General features: G+C 37.8%; 2 protein-coding genes across 6 annotated transcripts in view; one reads left to right on the forward strand and one right to left on the reverse strand.

Moving 5' to 3' along the window:
• Positions 1 to 984: 984 nt before the first annotated feature.
• LOC121854260 (enhancer of mRNA-decapping protein 3-like) lies at positions 985 to 11408 on the reverse strand. Its single transcript, XM_042348800.1, has 7 exons — positions 11243 to 11408; positions 9795 to 9983; positions 7390 to 7728; positions 6439 to 6667; positions 5913 to 6081; positions 4888 to 5041; positions 985 to 4605 (listed from the first exon to the last, which is right to left on the reverse strand). Exons 2-7 carry the CDS (start codon positions 9956 to 9958, stop codon positions 4020 to 4022), a joined length of 1641 nt encoding a protein of 546 aa, XP_042204734.1. The 5' UTR covers positions 9959 to 9983; positions 11243 to 11408; the 3' UTR covers positions 985 to 4019.
• Positions 11409 to 12185: 777 nt separating this feature from the next.
• The window catches only part of LOC121854272 (dynein axonemal heavy chain 7-like), a 69870-nt gene continuing 62664 nt past the window's right edge, over positions 12186 to 19391 (forward strand). For 4 of the 5 annotated variants that reach the window (XR_006086521.1, XM_042348820.1, XM_042348822.1 and 1 more), the window contains exons 1-9: positions 12369 to 12674; positions 13210 to 13311; positions 14211 to 14336; positions 14558 to 14664; positions 15051 to 15269; positions 16030 to 16185; positions 16594 to 16804; positions 18190 to 18363; positions 18940 to 19198. Coding sequence is in view for 4 of the 5 variants with exons in the window: in XM_042348820.1 (XP_042204754.1) it covers positions 12504 to 12674; positions 13210 to 13311; positions 14211 to 14336; positions 14558 to 14664; positions 15051 to 15269; positions 16030 to 16185; positions 16594 to 16804; positions 18190 to 18363; positions 18940 to 19198 (1525 nt within the window). In the remaining variant the exon portion in view is untranslated. Of the gene's footprint in view, positions 12227 to 12368; positions 12675 to 13209; positions 13312 to 14210; positions 14337 to 14557; positions 14665 to 15050; positions 15270 to 16029; positions 16186 to 16593; positions 16805 to 18189; positions 18364 to 18939; positions 19199 to 19391 lie in introns of those variants that run through there. The other variant, XM_042348821.1, reaches the window with a different exon arrangement.

Consider the following 19391-nt stretch of genomic DNA (forward strand, 5'->3'; position numbering starts at 1 on the left):
TCATCATTATTTTAGATCATAAGAAGTTTCCAAATGTTCATATATTTATTTAAATAATGCAGAATCTTGTGGCAGCTGTGGTTGTAGTTGAGTTGCCAAGTCATTAATATAATTTTGTTCATTATTTAAGCAAATACGTATACGAAAATTTGGAAACTTCTTAGGCCCTTAATAACAATGAATAGTTTATTATTATAAAAATTATACCTTTGGTTTGTTTAATAATTATCCTGACAGTGATACAGCCGAAAACAGATCCACCAATCACAATCACCTTTACCAAGTATTACCAGGTAAAATTGCGAGCACGAGACCCAGGGTGGGGTCGGTGCATCTTTGGCCGACTGTACATATACCTGGAGCTGGCGGACACTCGCCCCACAAGGGGTCACAGCTCAAGGTTGAAGAAGCCACAAGTCCAGAAAACAGCGAGGGCAAACTTTTTGGGGGTGAGAATTGGGATATTTTTTTAACAATCTGCCAGTGTTGTGATGGCACCAGTGTGCTAATTCAAGGCCAGACTTGACCATCACTGGAGCAGGTTCGGATATATTCAGGAGCCAGTGAGTGCCCAGTACTTGCCAACTGTGCATAACAGGGGTGTTACCGACAGCCCTAGTGGTTAATGAGCCGATCAATGGCTAAGAGGATAAAAGTAAAACTAAAAAATAAAGCTACAGTATCCACATTGATTAGAATCTCTTAGATCAGTGCAGTGGTTTCCAAACTGGGGGGTGTGAGAATGGTAGGAGGATAGGGGGGGATGTGAAAATCATATGTATTGACATTCTTTTTTCTTTAATATGAAATTTTCAATGAAATCCGTCATTTGCAACACATTACCTAAATAATGTATATTAAATAAGTGAATTCAGCTAATTCATATTCTTTGGGTAATTTGAATGGTGGTAAAGCTCTGAGGATGTCGAATTGGTAAGGTTCAAGTGTATTGTATTCACATTAAGGATTAAGAAAATTCAGTAGTACCAGTATAATATATCACATGTAATTATCGTTACAAAAAATAAAGGGATCACTGACAAAGATCCATGTAATTTCTTAATCATCAGCTATTAGCGTAAGTAACTATAACATAGTACAGTTTGTCACTACAATATCTGCTGAATACAGTATTAGTCTATCATACTTCCACTCTGGCAGAAAATTGCCAATCCTAAGAGTGAATTTCATGTAACGATAAACAAATTAACTACAAATAACTCTAGTATCAGCCTTGTCAAAGTGGTTGCCATAGGCTGGGTTGACTGGGGGACACCCCACAGTGGTTGGTCAAAGAACTCAAATCAGTGACCATTTGTTTCAGGAGAGGAGTGCTACATTTACTCGAACATTGCACCCCAAAACTAGCCTTACAATTTACAAGTATCAGTATATACCCCACTTATAGTAAACAAAATCCTGGCTAATCCACAAAGTTATGTTCCAACAGACCATGAGGATTATGAATTCCACAAATTGTAAATTAGTGGCACCTATGCTTGATTATGCTGTACAGTGGGATTTCAGGATCGGTCCCTTTTTAATATCTTAAGCAAGGATCAAGCAATACATGTACATTATTTGAAACCAGTTAGTACAGAAGAGAACATGGAGACACAGAAGCTCCAGGTTTTAGCACAACTCACACCCATGTATGTTCATCGGATTAGGACAACTAACATTACAAGCTCACAAGTTGTACATACAGTAATTCAAAGGTAAAGTTGCCAATGCTCATGCATCCCCTTAACCCCTTCACTATGGGGACCACTTATTACTTTATTTGGTTAATGCCAGATACTTATATAATTTTATTTAAGAGAGGACCCCATGCACAAGGAATTATGGTAGTAAACAATCTGTTTCCACTAACCTTTTCACTAAGGGGACGTTGCTTTTAAAATTTAATTTAGCTGACGTCAGAAGATTTTATTCATCACAGAAAGAACCATATACACAAAAGGTTAAATGATTGAGTTCAGTGATATCTCTCAATCTATGTACAAGGTAGCCGAGTTTAATGGCCATGTCCACTGTGCAGGAGAATAGCCCTAAAAGGTTCCAAACTTAGACTGATTGGGGTAGGAGCCAAGTGGTTGATTAAACTGGTCTGTTAACTACAAGTACTTCAGGACTGCCTTCATTGGATAAAGTAATAGATGAGATTAAGTTTCGTTTATAATTATGTTAATTAATTTCCTTTGACGAAGAGGCAGTATTTAGACTTGGACTGGACTTAGTCCACAAAAGGGAAGGGTCAAAGTTTAGACTCTCTCGCCTCTTCTCAAAACACTAATCTCAGGAACACTTCTACCACATGTGAGAAATGTGGCTTTCATATTAGCGAATCTCTAACTTCATTTTTATAAAGGGTTCTACAAAGTGCAATAACTACATAAGGTCTACCATCTAGTTTGTAGGTTGGCCATGTCCATTTTCTAATCTACAGCTGTAGAGTATAGAGCACATGTGAAGACTTAACTTTTAACCTCAATGGCAACTGATGCCTCCCACATTCCCCAATTTACAGGGGTAGGACTGTGATAGAAGATTACTACTGTACAGTATTATTATTACTATTAATTAATTTCTGGAGTTTAGTCCCAGTTATACAATCAGGTCCTGGGAACCCTTGTTGGCAAACTATTATCTTACTTCACTGTATGTGAGTTTTCAGTCCATGCATAAGTTATAAAATAAATCCCTGCCAAAAATGGGGTTTGACCAGATCTATGATACTGCACCTTGACAGTGTGTGGTGTGCCAGTCCCACATTTTCTAAAAACAAAATAAAATATATTTTATAATTTAATAATCAAATTGTTAGAATACACAGGTTATAAAGATGCCCGAGTTAATAAACATTTAAAAAATATGCATACAAGAAAGTGGCTTCATTCGTAAGGTATATAAGAATTGCAATAGAAGACCACTTGGTAACCACCAGAGTATTTTGTAGGGAGTCTGACCAGTGACCACAGGATATCAGTTATTATCTAGCTGTTGTAGAGGATACATCTGTGAGGTTAATATAAAATTTGTAGGCTATTATTTCTAAGTTATAATATATTATTTAATTTCTATAAAAGTTTATGTTGTATAAAGTTGTTATAACAAAATTTTAACATGTTACTGTGGCAACTTTTATACCATGTCATTTGTAAATGTGGGTCTTGCTGAAGTTCATGGATATCTCTAGCTATGTCACTCCTCAAGTTCAGTATCCATGGCATCAACATGACCCTCAAGTTCAATATCATCATTATCATCATACAAGATTTTTTTCAGCGTTTCTTAAATAGATTTTGTACTATAATTAGTATAAATATAAATTTTAAAGTTTTTATCCATTTCATGAAAAGCATGAACCTATAAAACAAACAAACAAACAAAAACAGAGTTAACATTTAAAACAAACAAATTTCAACTTGCCGTACACTCCACTGTATCTCAGCCTATAAAAGATTGAACTTGACAATATTTCCTTATACAGTAACACCAAGATGCATATACTTTATTGAGAAATTCATACTAAAGTTCATCATAAATACGTCAGCTATCATAAATACTGAGGAAGATACTTTACAATGATTACTTATGCCATCTCAGTAATCAATTCATACACTTGTTATATACTGTATGACACACGATATGAGTATTATTAAGTATTTATATTGTACTAACTATATTACACAAAATGATTATATTATTGATTTCATAAGATAACATCATACTTTATAGTATACAATATATAAACTTTAACACTTATACTCTTTTTACTATATTATCACTAAGAGTAAAATATATAATGATATCAATATCACTTACAAATTTGACAAACCATATAAATGTGATGTTAAAGCACTTTGACAAAATACAAGATATTCCATACCAGAAAACATATTAAGAGTGGGAAAAATGAATGAATGAATAATGGGAAAGTCCGTGTGCATGTGTTTACTCTATATTTCATACCCCAACATTAAAGAGGGAAATCATAGGAGAAAAACAACAACATATTATTCACATGGATGAAGTGGAATAACTAACTTGGCCCCAAATGGAGACACATACTTGATACCTACTGCATTAAAAGTCTGCTGCGGTATGGGCAAGTTTATGAGATACACTTTACCACGGGCAGGTGTGTAAGCTAATGGAAGAGCTGGACACAAAAGAACGCGGGCAGGCAAAGGTGGTTGAGTTGATGGAATGGCTGCCAAGTCACTTGGTGGATCTAGCGCAAGAATAGGTGCACGTGAGGTTGATGCCCAAGCACTAGTTGAGTTCAGCCAAGTATGACCGACGCCACCTTCACATGCTCGGCCGCTGTGGTCTAATCGAGCATCAACTATAAGGTCAAGAGTGGATGGAATGCCTCTAGGATCAGAGGTTGTACGGCCATTGGTGAGCGTATACAATTGTAGCTCATGAGTAAACAGAAGAGGAGGTTGGGGTGAAGAAGGCATCTGAAGGGTGACTACAACAGTTTGCACACCATGACTCTCCAACTGTCTGGCAGTATTAACTCCAGCTGCACCCTGCAAATGGCATCCACACAATACTACCACCACTAGAGGCTGATGGCTGTTACCTGTCCCCAACCTGTAAGTAACAAACGTAATTTCAAATGAGATTGAATTTTAGAAAATACTTATCCCCTCACAGTGAGACAGAATTATTAAATATTGGGCTGGGAGTTAAAATAATATTTTGGAAAAAAAACAGAAATTGAAAAACAAATACCCTGTATTATAATATATAATTGCAATATACACAAGATATGGAGGTGAGAGAGGATTCATAAGAGGTAAACTGGAATTTTTGTTGAAGTGTTGTAGACATTGAGAAAGAATTTATAACAATTATATCAACTCAAAGCCTTACCTATGACTGCCACCACTGAGAGAGAGTATAATTTCAGTAGCAGCTCGACCAATCATTTCCAGCTGACGAGAATTAGTCAAACCGTGTTGGTTTGCTGTAGACAATAAGGCAGCACGTAGGTCACTGCTTACAGAGGGTACAAGAAGTCCGCTATCTAGTGGGACAGAATTGGTGATATTGGTATTAATATAAGTTTAATTTGATATCCATTAAAACATAATTTGTCAAAATTCAATAGATGATTAATGGACATTTAAAAAAAAATAAAATAAAATTATTTAAAACCATAGCATTAATTACGGTGATATCCCAGTTATTGTGACCATCGTAAAACTGATCTTTAGCCATTGCATAGCGGTAAATGTTTTAATATTTTAACATCGTTAAACTAATCAAGCATAATATACTTATCCACCATATAACAGGTCTACTTACAATAATTGGAAAAAATTTGTCAAAAGTCATTCATGTCATCAGTAACCAGTCCCTCTTCTTACCCCCTTCATAACTCACAACCTGTCTCCTCACTTCATTTTTTCTACCACCAGTTCTATAGTCAGTATACCAATGATATGCAGTCCATCATTCTTAGTCCTTTCAATCCATTACAATACATCATTCTTTATCATGACACCTATACTCCTTGCAGATGAACTGTATCATCATTCCTCATAATTCTCGTTTAAGGAATTCACTGACATTTGACATCATTATTCTGTATTCATGTACAATTTACAATTCTTAAAATTTAGGGCATACACTTGTCTCTCATTGCAGATGAACCCTACGTCTACATTTCAAATCCATGAAGTACAGTATTGACAAGTCTTGTTTAGATATAGGTTAATTGTCAGTCACATTGCTCTTCCTAGGATATATAATGGGATAGGTACCTCCTCCAGTCCATCGTGCAATTATGAAAAAAAAAAATTAATAAAACAAAAGAAATATCATAGTTCTTGTGACTCTATGTTAAAATAATGAAAACAAAACTTCCTTCATTTTTTTATTTTCAACCTACTAACCATTTGCATATATGACTTCAGCAGCACCTGATGTGGGGACAATAATCTGCCTCTTAACAGGAGGTTTAGATGGCAAAACATTCTCATCACATCTGTATTTCTTCTCAGTATAGCGGTCAGCTTGACGCACAACATCAGGCTTCAAGCTCTGTATTTCCTCTATCACAGCCTGTATGTTTAAAAACCAACATCAAAAAATATTGCCATCTATAACACATAAACATATACTGTATGTATAAACAGTACAGAAATACAGAAAAAATGGGCATCTACACATGACAAGGGCAAGAAGAAAACTGTACTCTTTCCCAGCGAAGTATTGTACTGTAGTACCGTAATTACCGTTTTGCAGAGTTACTTAAAGTTTTCTGTAAAGAAAAACAAAATACTAACCAGCACATAATGCATCTATTTTAGTTAATATTTATGAAAACAGAACAAAATAAAGTACATAAAGGGTACAGTGCTCTCACCTTACTCCCAGAAGAGCAAATGATATCATAAGTAATCTCCTGGTCATTGTTACCTGTTTGTCAAAAAGAGCAAGATTCTTCTCAAAGTCAAACTCAGTGGCGAGCATATCATCATCTATTAAAGTCCCGAAAGTGGTTTCATCCCTATTCCTTCTCATTCTTTCTTTCTTCCCAGGAGTTCTAGATACATCAATGCCATATCTGTCATAACGGCGAGGAGAACTGTACTCCTGTGCTGTCACTATGGTTTGGTTCATTCGTTGCCAGTCAGCAGCAGATTCTCTGTAAATACCGTAAGTCAAGTACTGCACAGTATTGAAAACCCCATAGGTGGACAATAACTGAGAACCAGAATTAATCATAAAAAGTCAAGCTCATTATTATTCACTCTCAAGCAAATGGGATGAAATACCTGTACAGTACTGTATGTGTAACAAGCAGTAAAGAAAATTTAAGAGTACAGGTCAAACCCTTCTAAATCAGGACCTGACCAGTGGCTGATCATAAAAATTTCTGAACCACAGAAGGTCAGTTAAATTCTGGAGAAAAAAAAATCTACTCTACTAATACCTGTACATGAAACAGAAATAGAGTTCAGGTTAATGAAGTTGAATCTTCATATCTTGGATCTTTAATGTCCAATCACCTGTTCCTGTAACTGAAGAAATTATGTAATACAGTACTATACCATCTAAATCATAACACAGCAATTCCACTAAGGAGAAGATAAAACACAGAAAAATGAGAGCACTGTACACTCCTACCATAGGTTACAGACAAAATATATTGTGCTCTCATTTTTCTGTGTTTTATCTTCCCCTACAGTAGATTTCTGTTCAATGATATAGGGGGTATTACACAATTTCTTCAGTAAGAGCAAAGCAAAGACGTTGAAGATTATTGACAAAGAAGTAAGTTGCCTGCTTAGTTCCAAGAGAAGGATTCCATTCACTGCTCATTTAGAAAATAGAATCATAAATGTGATATAATGATCTGGAAATCACCTGGCAGCTGAGGAATGGGACCCATGTGCTAAGGTCTCCCCCACAGATGTGCGAGGCTTACGTCGAGGTTGCTGCAGAGCATTTGTTGTACTTCCTACTGAAGTTACATCAGCAGTAGCTGCTGCTTGTGGCTGTGGAGAACATCTGGACTCTTTTTGTTGATGAATACATACATGCTCTGCACAGCTTTGTGGATTTTGGCTGGACTGTTGTTGAGCTTGTGGCTGAACTACCTGTTGTTGCTGTTGTATTGGCTTTGAATCAACCTTTTGTTGCTGTTGGTCATCATTGTCTGCCTTGGGACGTGATAGGATCGTCAAATCTATGATATCACCAGCACTGGAATTATTAGTCATTTTACAGGAAAAGATGGAAATAAAGAAAGGTGTAAAAAATGCACCACTGATATTATAATCCCCATCATGTGTTCTTTAAGCTAGATAACAAGGTACAGTAAACCCTCGATAACCCAGTTTCATATAACTCGGCACAGATATGGTCTCGGAATGTATTATAGTATAACTCGGGAAATGCCAAGATATATAAAATTATCTAGGAAAATCTCAGCATATCTGGCTGCGTGAGTAAGAGTAATGCTACACGGGATGTCCTGCCAGGCCGCGCTTCAAGCGTGGGTTATTCTGGCGCTTGTTATTGCTGTGGCATTGTGTGTGCAGCTTGTCTCTCCACACTTTGTTCTCTGCTTGTCCTCTCCCTCATCAAACATCACTGATATGGTGTCTGCCCCTTCAAGGAGCTATAGGAAGGGTATGAAGCTTAAGTCCCTGAGTCTTCACGAGAAAAATAAAGTGTTAGACCGAGGGTCCCAAGAACCAGTCGACCTTCCTCCAGCAGTGAAGCCTTCCTAGTGATAGCTTCAGTATGAGGATACTCTTCCTCAGACACTTCCACTAGTGCAAATTCCCTACACAGTATTTCCCCAGAAGTACCATGTGTCTTGCTGTCATCCAACAGCGAGTGATTATACAGTGTACTGTACATCTCATAGTGTTTAAGTGAAAATACCCTGTAGTGTTTAAGTGAAAATACTATACAGTACAGTACTCTAGTGTTTAAACAAAAATACTTTGTACATGTAAAATTCTTTATTTTATATAAGTGAACAAATTATTGTACAGTAGTACAGTACATAAGTGCCTCCATCATTTCTGCCACCTGTATCACCTAACATACCTCTGTGTCACCTACCATGCCTCTGTGTCACCTATTATGATGCTTCATTCTTCGTCTGCAGTGCTGGTAAGTACTACTTTTTTTACATTTAGTAATTACATGTACACATATATATGGGTCGATAATTTTTTATTGTATTTTTGTAGGAGGGGGGATAACTCAGCAAGGCCAGAGCCCCATGTGTGCCAAGTTATCAAGGGTTTACTGTATTTTGATAAATGGCTGCCACAGAAAATATTCTCACAGTCATGGTGGAGTTAGAAGAAAATTATGAACTCATCCTACCATCCCCTATTTCCCCAAAAATCTTAACTTGTCAGTCAAAATTGAACTACAGTATCTCAATCCCTTTTTGGCACCTAACCTTACGTTCAGTTTGGGGCCACTGTACTGTAGAGGGGGTCTCCGGGTTATGAACGGATTCCATTCCTGAGGACGTTCTTAAGTCGGGTTTGTATGTAAGTCTGAACACATGCTATGTGCATACTGTACTTACAGAACATTATTTAAAATCCCACTACATCATAGCTGAAGTCCTTATATAAATCTAAAATCACTTAATTTAAGACAAAAGAAGAAATGGAATGACAAAATATAGTAAATGAAAGTAAAAAAATAAGTCATCGGGTAAATAAAATACGGTACTATAAATTTTAAGTTTAACCCCATTCGTATCAGCGGGCGTTCGTAAGTATGGGACCCCCTGTACTCTGCATCTCAACAAATGGTCACCATGCTCTGCTCTGTGATGATGCAATGAATGGTTAAACTGTAGTCTGCAGCCTACAGCTCCAATGTATACACCCTCCACCGCTGGGAACAGTGCCACCATTATGACCACAGTTGACATAATATAACTCATCCTCTGTGAGTGACCTAGATAATATTGGTAGTAACAATTCTAGTGTTAGATTATGGGGTTAGTGACTAGGACATGTATGACATTTGGGTATTAAGTTATACTCATCACAGGAACCTATACTCTTGGATGCATTTTCCCCATTCCTTAGTCATGACATCTGCTGTGCTAAATGCTAGGACTCCCTTTCTAAGAGCATTCCTCTCAAAAATTTCCATGCATCCTACTGGACACATGGGTTAATATATATTATCCAGTGTGTCTCAGTTTAAAATCATGCATCACAGACCCCAGAACACCCTGTAAGTTCTCCCCAAAGGCTTAGAAATGTATTATATTATCAACAACTTACTTGATAGTAACTTCTGAGAGGGCAGCCGGTCGACCATTGTGAAGAACTTGTGTGATGGTGATGGTCTGCCTCTCAGAGTTGATACTTACCACTCGCCCTTGGTACCACCCAAGTCCACCTCCCACTTCCACCGATACCTGACACCCAACATAGTCACTGCTCATTTTGTACTATGGTGTGGTCTGTTACCTGGAAAACAAGAATTGCAGTTTTAAATTACAAATACAGAGTGAACTTTTAACATTTAGGTTACGCTCATATGACAGGGGGTCCGCCCCCAGTTAGGAAGTTAGATAAGTTTAGGTAGGTTTCTTTGGTTGGTTAGGTAAGGTTCTATTTGGTTCAAGTAAATGTCGCCTCTTTTATAATGATAAGAACATCCGTGGAAAAAATCAACAAAATCGAACAACTCCTTCTGGTGGTACTGGTGTTCTCAGACATTACTGTATTTTTAACCAATTTACAAGTTAGGTAAGCTTTTCAAAAGCTTGTTTGGTGTTCATTTTAGTATTTTACCCCACAGTTTCCCTCTACTGCCCACTTTGAATAACCAATATTGTTGGTAACTAGGGAGGTCATATCGGTTAAAGTACTCGAAAAATATAAATTTACACTGGAAACGTAATAGAATAGTTTTTTCTTTGCTTTCTTCCTATATAAATTTGAAATATGAAATTCCATATTCGACCTAAAACGAATCTTTACCTTTAGTTTTGTTACGTAGCAATTTTCATGTTCAACAGAAATATGGTTAAGTATGTTTATAGCTACACAATGATCGACTCACGGTGAAATAAATGCCAAATGCCGCCAGTCAAGGTCATATGTTGTTCTCGTGTTGTTCATCGGTAATGAATGATTAGCCAATCAGAGCGCACTCAAGGTAAAATAATGTTAGTAGGAAGTTAGTCGGTCACGGCAAAATATCCACTGCCTAGAGAGAAAGAGGAAAAATACTGATAATTAAAATAAAAAGTTGTGTCAATTTTATTAACTATCATCCAAAGAACTGGAAAATATGAATGAAATATAGAAACACATTCAAGTGCTAACCATCTGCTCCATTTATCCTTGATACCTGTACAAAAGTTGAAGGAAAACAATAAAAAAAGGTTAGTTTGTCTGGTATATTAAAGAGCAAAGGCCAAGGTTATCCAGGTAGTCTATCGGGTACTGTTTTACTGGATAGATCAACTGCCCTAATAGATAATAACCTGAGAAATGGTGAAAAAAAAAAACCATACTGTATCCTAACCTACATAACTTTCATTAGAAAACTGATTCGTATATAACAAAATTTCTTACTTATTTATGTTTAATATAATTTTAAAACCCTATATATTATTAAAAAAAAATGATCCCAAAATATGTATATATCCAGTTCAAACATTCAACTAATAGAGAAAAAACTCGTATGACTTAATTTACAGTTACATCCTATATTTTACCTATGAAGTAGACACAGTGTTTATGACTCCCCAGGCCACAGATTGTATCCCAGTTAAAAGTTATTAGCGATATAAAGTGTGAAAAAAAACGAGAATTTTTTGGCCCCATTAACACAATACTGTACTGGGGATGGTGACGGTCAATGTTGTTTACTTGAGTCGTTCGTGGCAACTCATCTTAAGCTGGATAGTCGTGCTTTTAGCTTATTATGTCGTCCCTCAGCTGGATAGTCGTGCTTTTAGCTTATTATATCGTCCCTCAGCTGGATAGTCGTGCTTTTAGCTTATTATGTCGGCCCTCAGCTGGATAGTCGTACTTTTAGCTTATTATGTCGGCCCTCAGCTGGATAGTTGTGCTTTTAGCTTATTATGTCGTCCCTCAGCTGGATAGTCGTGCTTTTAGCTTATTATGTCGGTAAAATCAGAGAAGGAACCGTAACAGTTTAGGAATATTTTTCGCTTGAGAATTTTAATAAAGTTCATATTAAAACATTTTGAATACAACTCCAGTGGAGGTAAAGGATATCTATCTTCCTTGAGTGGAGGAGTAAGGAATATCATTTATGAAATAACTACCTGACCTTTTTTGTGTAATTATCTTTGGAAATTATACATAACTACTGTAAGTGTTGGAATCATTATCCGTTGATGGTTAAATTAAGTCTCGAAAGTTAACAACGTAACTGGTAATTTTTGAGACTTTTCTACCCAAACACAATCAAAATTAACTCAATATTTGATTTTATGATGTTTCAAAAGTTCTTTATACATATACAGTAAGTGGTCCACATAGTTAAACTTAAATAGACCTTAAGCTTCAATTAATTATTTACAATCTGAGAGGACCAGACGCGTTGCCATAGTAACATCGTATATATAACGCCGCCTGTCATTGGTTGATGCTCGTCACTCGACCAATGACAGTTAACTTAAGAAGCTCGTATGGGAACTGTAAACAAAGCTATCAGTGAGCCCTTTAAACAGGTAAGTCAGTCCTCAGAGGCAAGTGTTTTAGTGTTAGATATCAAATTAAACTCTTAAACACAATAGACATGCAAAATACCCTTATGTATTTTAATAACATAATGGAAAGGTAATAGTGGAGCGGACTGTTAACACCATAAGGAGTTGTTCAGTTAGGTTCATCGATTATTTTGATTTTTATTAATAACTCTGATTATTTCCAACCCTGTGGTGGGGTGTTATAGACCCATCATTAATCTCTTAACATTTATTGCCAGGTGATCTCCAGTAGCAGACCATGATCAGAGGCAGGAAGGGCGGGCAGAGGTCGGTGGGTGGCAGAGAAGAACCTACAGGTCCTCCCACCCTACCTTCCCTCACTGGTACCGGCAGACACAACCCCAGTGACATAGCTCGGTACACCCTGCAGCAGCTTTTGGTGACCACGGAGATACTGGTCCCTCCCATGGTATGTTGACTGTACGTAATGTTATGTAAATGGTTACCCCAATAATGTACAGTACGCCTAATTAAATAAACCACAAAACCAACCAATTGTTAATAAATTGGTAAGTGGCAAAGAGGAAAGTGAGGCATACGTGTGTAGGTTGATAATGAGCTGAAGTTCTCGGACCATTATGAGAAGAAGGTGAATCAGGCAACTAAATTATTAGATATTATAAGAAGGTCGTTCAGATATCTAGACGGCCCGTCCCACGTAACGATCTTCAAGAGTGAGGTGCTTCCCTATCTGGAGTACTGTCACCCCATCTGGTTCCCGAGATATGCTAGGGACTGTCAGTTGATTGAAAATGTCCAAAGGAGGGGCACCAGACTGGTGCCTGCACTACGGCACCTCAGCATATCCCAGACCTGCATATGATGTAGGTTCTGTTCAGCTGCCAGCTCTTTAGGCTTAAGCTATCACTCTGCTCTAATGCTATAAATAATCATTTGTAAACTAATGTATTAACTAATGTAAATGTGGTTATTTCTTCTGACAGCCGAGATTTGTGGGTAGAGGCTCTGGTCGTCGTCTAGTAGGCAGAAGGTCACCACGCCTGAGAACAGCTTCTACCACACACCTCAAAGTTACCACACACATGGTAAGCTGCATTCATCACGGTTACCACACACATGGTAAGCTGCATCCACCATAGTTACCACACACACACACGGAAAACTGCATATGCCAGAGTTACTGTACTACACTTACATTATACTGTATCTCCTGGATTACCACATAGTAAGCAGTGACAAACAGTTACCACACACACACATACATGCAGTAAGCTAGTACTAATAATTACAGTTCATTATACAGTGGGGTATGCTATAACGAATCTAATTGGTTCTAGAACCTTGTTCGTTATAGCATTCGTTCGTTATAGGATTAATCCGTTCCAGGCCCCCAAAAACAACCACTTAACACTGAAAAATATAATATTAAATTGTAAAAATTGTAAAAAAGTGCATAAATATGCATCTAAACCCTTGAAATAAAGAATATCATTAATACTTGTAATACAGAAACAATAAATTAGTAAAAAAAAAAAAAAAAATTATAATGTTCGTTGTACGAGTTTCGTTCGTTATAGCATTATCAATTTTATAGGTAAAACCGTTCTTTATAGGAATATTCGTAGTAGGATCCATTCGTTATAGCATACCCCACTGTAATAATGATTTAGTACATTTGACTAAAATTTAGACAATTTTCGCTTAAAGTAGGGGTAAGGGTAACAGATGTAGTGTCCAGTGTCCATTACTTAGTACAGTATTGTACAGTACTTGGGAACAAGAAGGTGCCGATGGATCACACGCTTTACAAAGAGTTTTACAGGTCTGCTGTAGAACATTGTTTGGGTAACTATTGTAAAACCTTGCTTGTGTGGCAAAAATAATGATTTACAGTAATTGCTAGCCATTTTCATTTTCATTAGCAATTAGGTATATTTTGACTTGTAATTTGTATGTGCACCCAGTTGTTTTGCTCCCTGCTCAGGAGGGTGGTAGTGGTGGAGGAGGGATCCGGCAAGACTCAACAATGACGCCAGCCACCATGATGGAGCCTGCCATGGTAGCTGCTGAATTTCGGAACCGCATGAAGCCCCTAACACAACCCAAGAAGGTAATTTGTTGTGGATGTTTTCTAAAAAGTATGTAGAAACTTGAACAAATCGCACAGATAAGCTCAGGGTTATGTAAATCTAAAACTAGAAAATCTCAGCTCTTGTGTGTATAATTTAATTTGTGTACCATAGTGGTATAACTTAATTTTATATTATAAGCCTATTGTTCATTAAACAATAAAACCTAAACATTTAAGGTAATTTACTATGTGTGTACCAGTACGGGGCAGTGCCAGCTCCTGCAGGGGATGGGTCCAACCCCTGGGACTACAGTCAGTTGCTACATAGACGCCGCGCTAGGATACGCCATGCTGCACACTTCCACAGGTGCTGGGGTGCTTGATGCTCTCTACAGTAGTGTGACAGAGGTTGTAGTATGATACTTCCACAATTACTGAACTTGTGTGGTTGTTGTACAGTAGTACTAGTATGTTGCAGTCACAAGTATTGAATGGGTGTGGATGTTATATTACTCATAGTAAAGTACGTATAATGCTCCAACAGTTAATGAATTGGTCTAGCAGTTGTACAGCAGAACTGTAAAACTTCCACAGGTCCTAGACTGATTTTGGTGAATTGATTCTACAATCAATGAGCTTATTTTTATGAATATCAAACTCTACAGTAATTGTTCTCTTATGAAAGAACTGTACTGTTTAATATCTTTTTCCTTTTCTTTTCATACACACAATTTTAGATGGTTTATCCACCAGACGTCGTCGTGCAGAGTTTGCCCTCCTAGTGATGAATTCGTGCCGCAGGCTGAGGGCCACCCACCGCCCCAGCCCACCAGACCTAGTCCAAACCCTCATCCACCGCATACCCATCATCCTCAGAACAAAATATGACCGCATCCTGAAGGAACTGTTCCAAGAACTACAGGGGAGAGAAGTGCAGCCAGTGCAAATGCAGCCTCTGGGAACTTTTGAAAGGTTTAGTAGAATGTGATAAACTGATGTGAGTTTTCACAGTTTGTGTTGTGGTGCTCTCGGTACCTGTACAAAGTCTGTCACTGAGCTAAGAGTCTCATAGATCCACTGTTAAGGCTTAAAGTGAATTTACATGATGTTGATGTAGATTCTCTTTCACATTACTGTATCGAAGACCATAAATAACAAAGTGCACAAATCTTTGATCAGTGGAGTCAGCTAAATTTAGAATTTTAATGTTATTTACAGCTATGAATTCCTAATAGGATTGCTTCACCTTAGGCATAATGATTAGTTACAATAATAAGTATTCTCTTGCCATTTTGGGGATGAAAATAAACATGTTATATGCAGTGGTGTACTGCTAAATCAAAAAGTGAGGGAACGCCATTCCCACACATTCTCACGACACTACACCTATTGTTATATGATGAAAATTATTACTTGAGATGAAAATAAACCTTTTTATATGATAACTGCCCTGAACCTATCTTGGGTAAAAGTAGCTTTTTCAATACCACCTGAATATTTGGTACTTTTTCGAGGAGCTGATATCATTATTTCATCTCATTTTTTATGTACAGTAATTATTATTTCACTGCAGGATGCACACTAGTTAACAACTGTTTTCTTATTACAGTTCCTCCCTATAAGTAGTTAAGGATACAAGGGCTCAGGTTTTTTATTACCAGATTGTGTTGTTTATTTTATTTATTTTAATGGGAGAAGGTATTAGTGTATGATGAATTCTCCACTTCATCAGGCATGACGTGGTAGGTGTGGAGCGGGTGCCATGGGTGGGGCGGGAGAGGCGTGCCCTGAGTCGTGCCATGGCCAGCTTTCCCCCAGCTGTGAGGACTGTCATGGCCCAGGCCCTGAGGCCACTAGACACACTCAGTCTGGTTGACAGCCATGATGGGTCAGTATCACATGCTAATTTACCTCATTCCTATTGCATTACAGTATTGTACTTATGAAGGATAATCAAGGATAATAGTTGTGGATAATATATGCCATTTTGATACTGTACTGTATGAATTTTTTAGATGTGTGCTGTACATTATATTAAATTTTGCTTCAACTGTGTATCAGTGATAAGGTTATGGGCAATCTTTCAGAGGCAGAAACATTTATGAGGGTGATTCATGTTGCTAGGAGTGGTGTGGGCATGGACCACTATCATGACTAAGTATTATATGTTACAAAACACTGCAGGCCAAACTGGACATGGAGGTTTTATTAACATGTATCATTTATTACATTAAGAGGAAGATAAGGAGAAACAAATACTGTATGTGGCTGTTTTTTTATGTATTATTCACTACAGAGGTGGGGGTGTAGGTGTGGGTGAAGGTGTGGAGCTGAGCGTTTTGATCACAAGGTGGCGGGCAGCAGCTAGGGCAGGACGTTCTCATCTCCGTAACAACTGGTTCCCCACATCTCTCTCATCCATTCGGGAAGCGGCTCTGGCTACCAACCTCTCTCCTTCTCGTAGACACACTGTAATGCATGCCTTCAATAACCTCCTGGCCTCTAAAGTAAGCATTGATTTCTATTAAATTGGGTTCTTGACCATAAGACTAAAGCTTCAGGCTTCTTAGTTTAAGTTTTACCAATTGAATAAGACTTCTGGAGTTCTTAATAAGGTTTTTTATGTTAAGGTAAATTTGTTGGCTTCCTACATATGGGTTTACCACAAGAGTAAATCTTCCGAGCTCAAAGGGAAAGTATTTAATTTATGGAGTAAACTTCCTGGCTTACAAGGAATGCCACTTAATCACAGAAGTAAGCCTCTATGTCTCATTTATTGGGTACCCAGGGTCGGATCCAGACATTGTAGGTGGGGAAACATGGCAAGCACAGCAAGCCCATCCAGCTGGGGGATTTGGGAGGGGGGGGGGCTGTAAGCCCCTCAGAAATTTTTTTGAAACCTGACCAATATCACGGCATTTGAGGCCATTTTGAAGCCATGTGCATTTGATATTAGGAGATATTCTGAGGTCAGTAGGAATTACTTTTTACTATACAAAAATACCTGAGTACCCCTGGTACCATACCATAAGTGTTACAGGTACACCCACTGTCTTCCATAGTGAAAAAGAAAATTAAACCAGATTAAGGCTCCTGGACTTCCAAGACTAGGTGTCTAACCAACAATCTTAACCCTTTAGGGTTGATCGTCTGAAAATTTTGGGTGACTTCCTGGACAACAAGTTTTTGCGATTTTCAAAGAAATCTAAATTTTACTCGTACGTAAGAGTATTTTGAGTTTCATATCTGTGATGTTTTCAGTCACCTATCTTATTAAGGATGATTTTTGAGCAGTTACTTATTGACTTATTGTTAGAATTATAAAGATGTGATACAAATTTGTGAAGGGGTAACTATGATAGCATTCAACATTATTTTGATGATTGATAATACTCACTTACATTTCTGTACTGTACTTGCTTAATATTGAAATGTGCACCTCGGGCAAATTTGCATGTGTGGTGGACTGGATACAGACCTATACAATAACATATACCATTAATCATTCGAATGTGGGCCGGTAAAATTATAATACAACAGTTGTGGGAACTGCCCTGGCAGGCATAACGCAACAGGTTGTCCTTAAAGAGTTAAACTTTAAGACCTCCAATGCAAACTGAATCATCTCCAACAGCAACCACAGATAAGCAGTAGGTACAGTAGCTATATCTGTCACAAACATGTAGTGCTGTTAAGGTGAAGCAGATACAGTAAATATACAGTATTTAGGTATCATAGTTAATGTGTAACTGAAGTCTGATCTGACATGGGAACTTACTATTCAAGTATTTTTATTGTGTTTACAAAAGAATGAACAAAAAATTGCTGAAGCTTTTGTCATACTTTTAATTGCTTTATTGTGCAAAACTTGACCAAGATTTTTTCTTCTCAGCTGCAAGAGGTGCTGATTCGCAGTGTGGAGAGCGTCCTCAAATGGCTGGGAAGTGAGGAGGAGCCATGGGTGGGTCCCAGGATCAAATTGTACCTGGTCTTAGATGATAACCAGGTGGTCCTGAACCCAGATGAGGAGGCACTCTATTCAGCCTTCATGGATCTCTTCAAGGAGGTCAGGGTTTAGTATTTCCAATGCACTGTGAGGCATCTTTCAGTGTTATCAGTGCTCAGTGAGTTATTTTATTTTATTTATTTTTTAATCGTTTGCACAGTTTTAAATATCTGTTGGTTTTAACTGCCGGTACTATATACTATACTGCATGATTCAGTACTGTACTGTTAACAGTGCTAAAGTGAAGAGAGATGGTAATAATAGATACTAAGGGATATTTTGCTAACTTGTTGTGTGCTTTGCCTTCCTGCCAGTGCCTTCTGTTCCTGGATTACTATATGGGCCTTACATCATTGGTTAGTTTTAGGTACTGTACATACTCACCAAAAGCTTCTCGAATGCTATAAGCACTATGCTAAGAAAATTTTTATTTTCATCACAAGACATCCTAAAGAAATGTACCAGATGACACTATTTTGCTTTGGAAAAAGAGCAATATTATCTGGGGAAGGTTTCAATCCACCCTTCACACTCACCCTCCATTTTGTGGGCAACTCAGACTCTGTAGAGAAGTTATTGAAGAGAAGTCCCTGGTATGTAATGTACAGTATTTAATAAATATATTTTTTGGTGCAGCTGGATGAGTGTGTACAACTGTATCGTGGAACATGGGATGAACCAAAACCCCCCAAGATACCCAAATGGCGTCAACGTGCAGCAGAGATGGGACCCCCAGGTGAAGAGGAAGTGGCTCCCCCACTGCGTCCTCTTCAACCCCGCCGGGAAACTCTGGTTGTCACTCTTTCTGAGCCTCAGTGGGAAGCCTTCCGGAACATGCTCACCACAAGCATTCAAATTCGGTTCACTAAGGCTGGAGAGTTCTTGGACCAAATATGTAAGCTTCATTATTTGTCTGAAGAGTCAGTTTTAGGCTAGATGATGATACAGTAGTTCAATGTAATTTTTGGGATTAAGTTTTGACAGACCTCACTGTTTTTAGATACTGTATCATGACTTGTAAATCAGTGGCACCTTAGGGGAAAATGGGGTTATGTTCCAGGTCCTAAAATAATACCTGTATAGTATTT

Source organism: Homarus americanus, unplaced genomic scaffold, assembly GCF_018991925.1.
Source record: "Homarus americanus isolate GMGI-L3 unplaced genomic scaffold, GMGI_Hamer_2.0 scaffold54443, whole genome shotgun sequence".
Lineage (NCBI taxonomy): Eukaryota > Metazoa > Arthropoda > Malacostraca > Decapoda > Nephropidae > Homarus > Homarus americanus.

Coding starts and splice junctions, on each gene's coding strand:
- LOC121854260 (XM_042348800.1), bottom strand. CDS start 9,958: ATGAGCAGTGACTATGTTGGGTGTCAGGTATCGGTGGAAGTGGGAGGT. Junction 7,729..9,794: donor CTCTCAGAAGTTACTATCAA/GTAAGTTGTTGA, acceptor TAATAATTCCAG/TGCTGGTGATATCATAGATT. Junction 5,042..5,912: donor TGAAGTCATATATGCAAATG/GTTAGTAGGTTG, acceptor CTGTCCCACTAG/ATAGCGGACTTCTTGTACCC.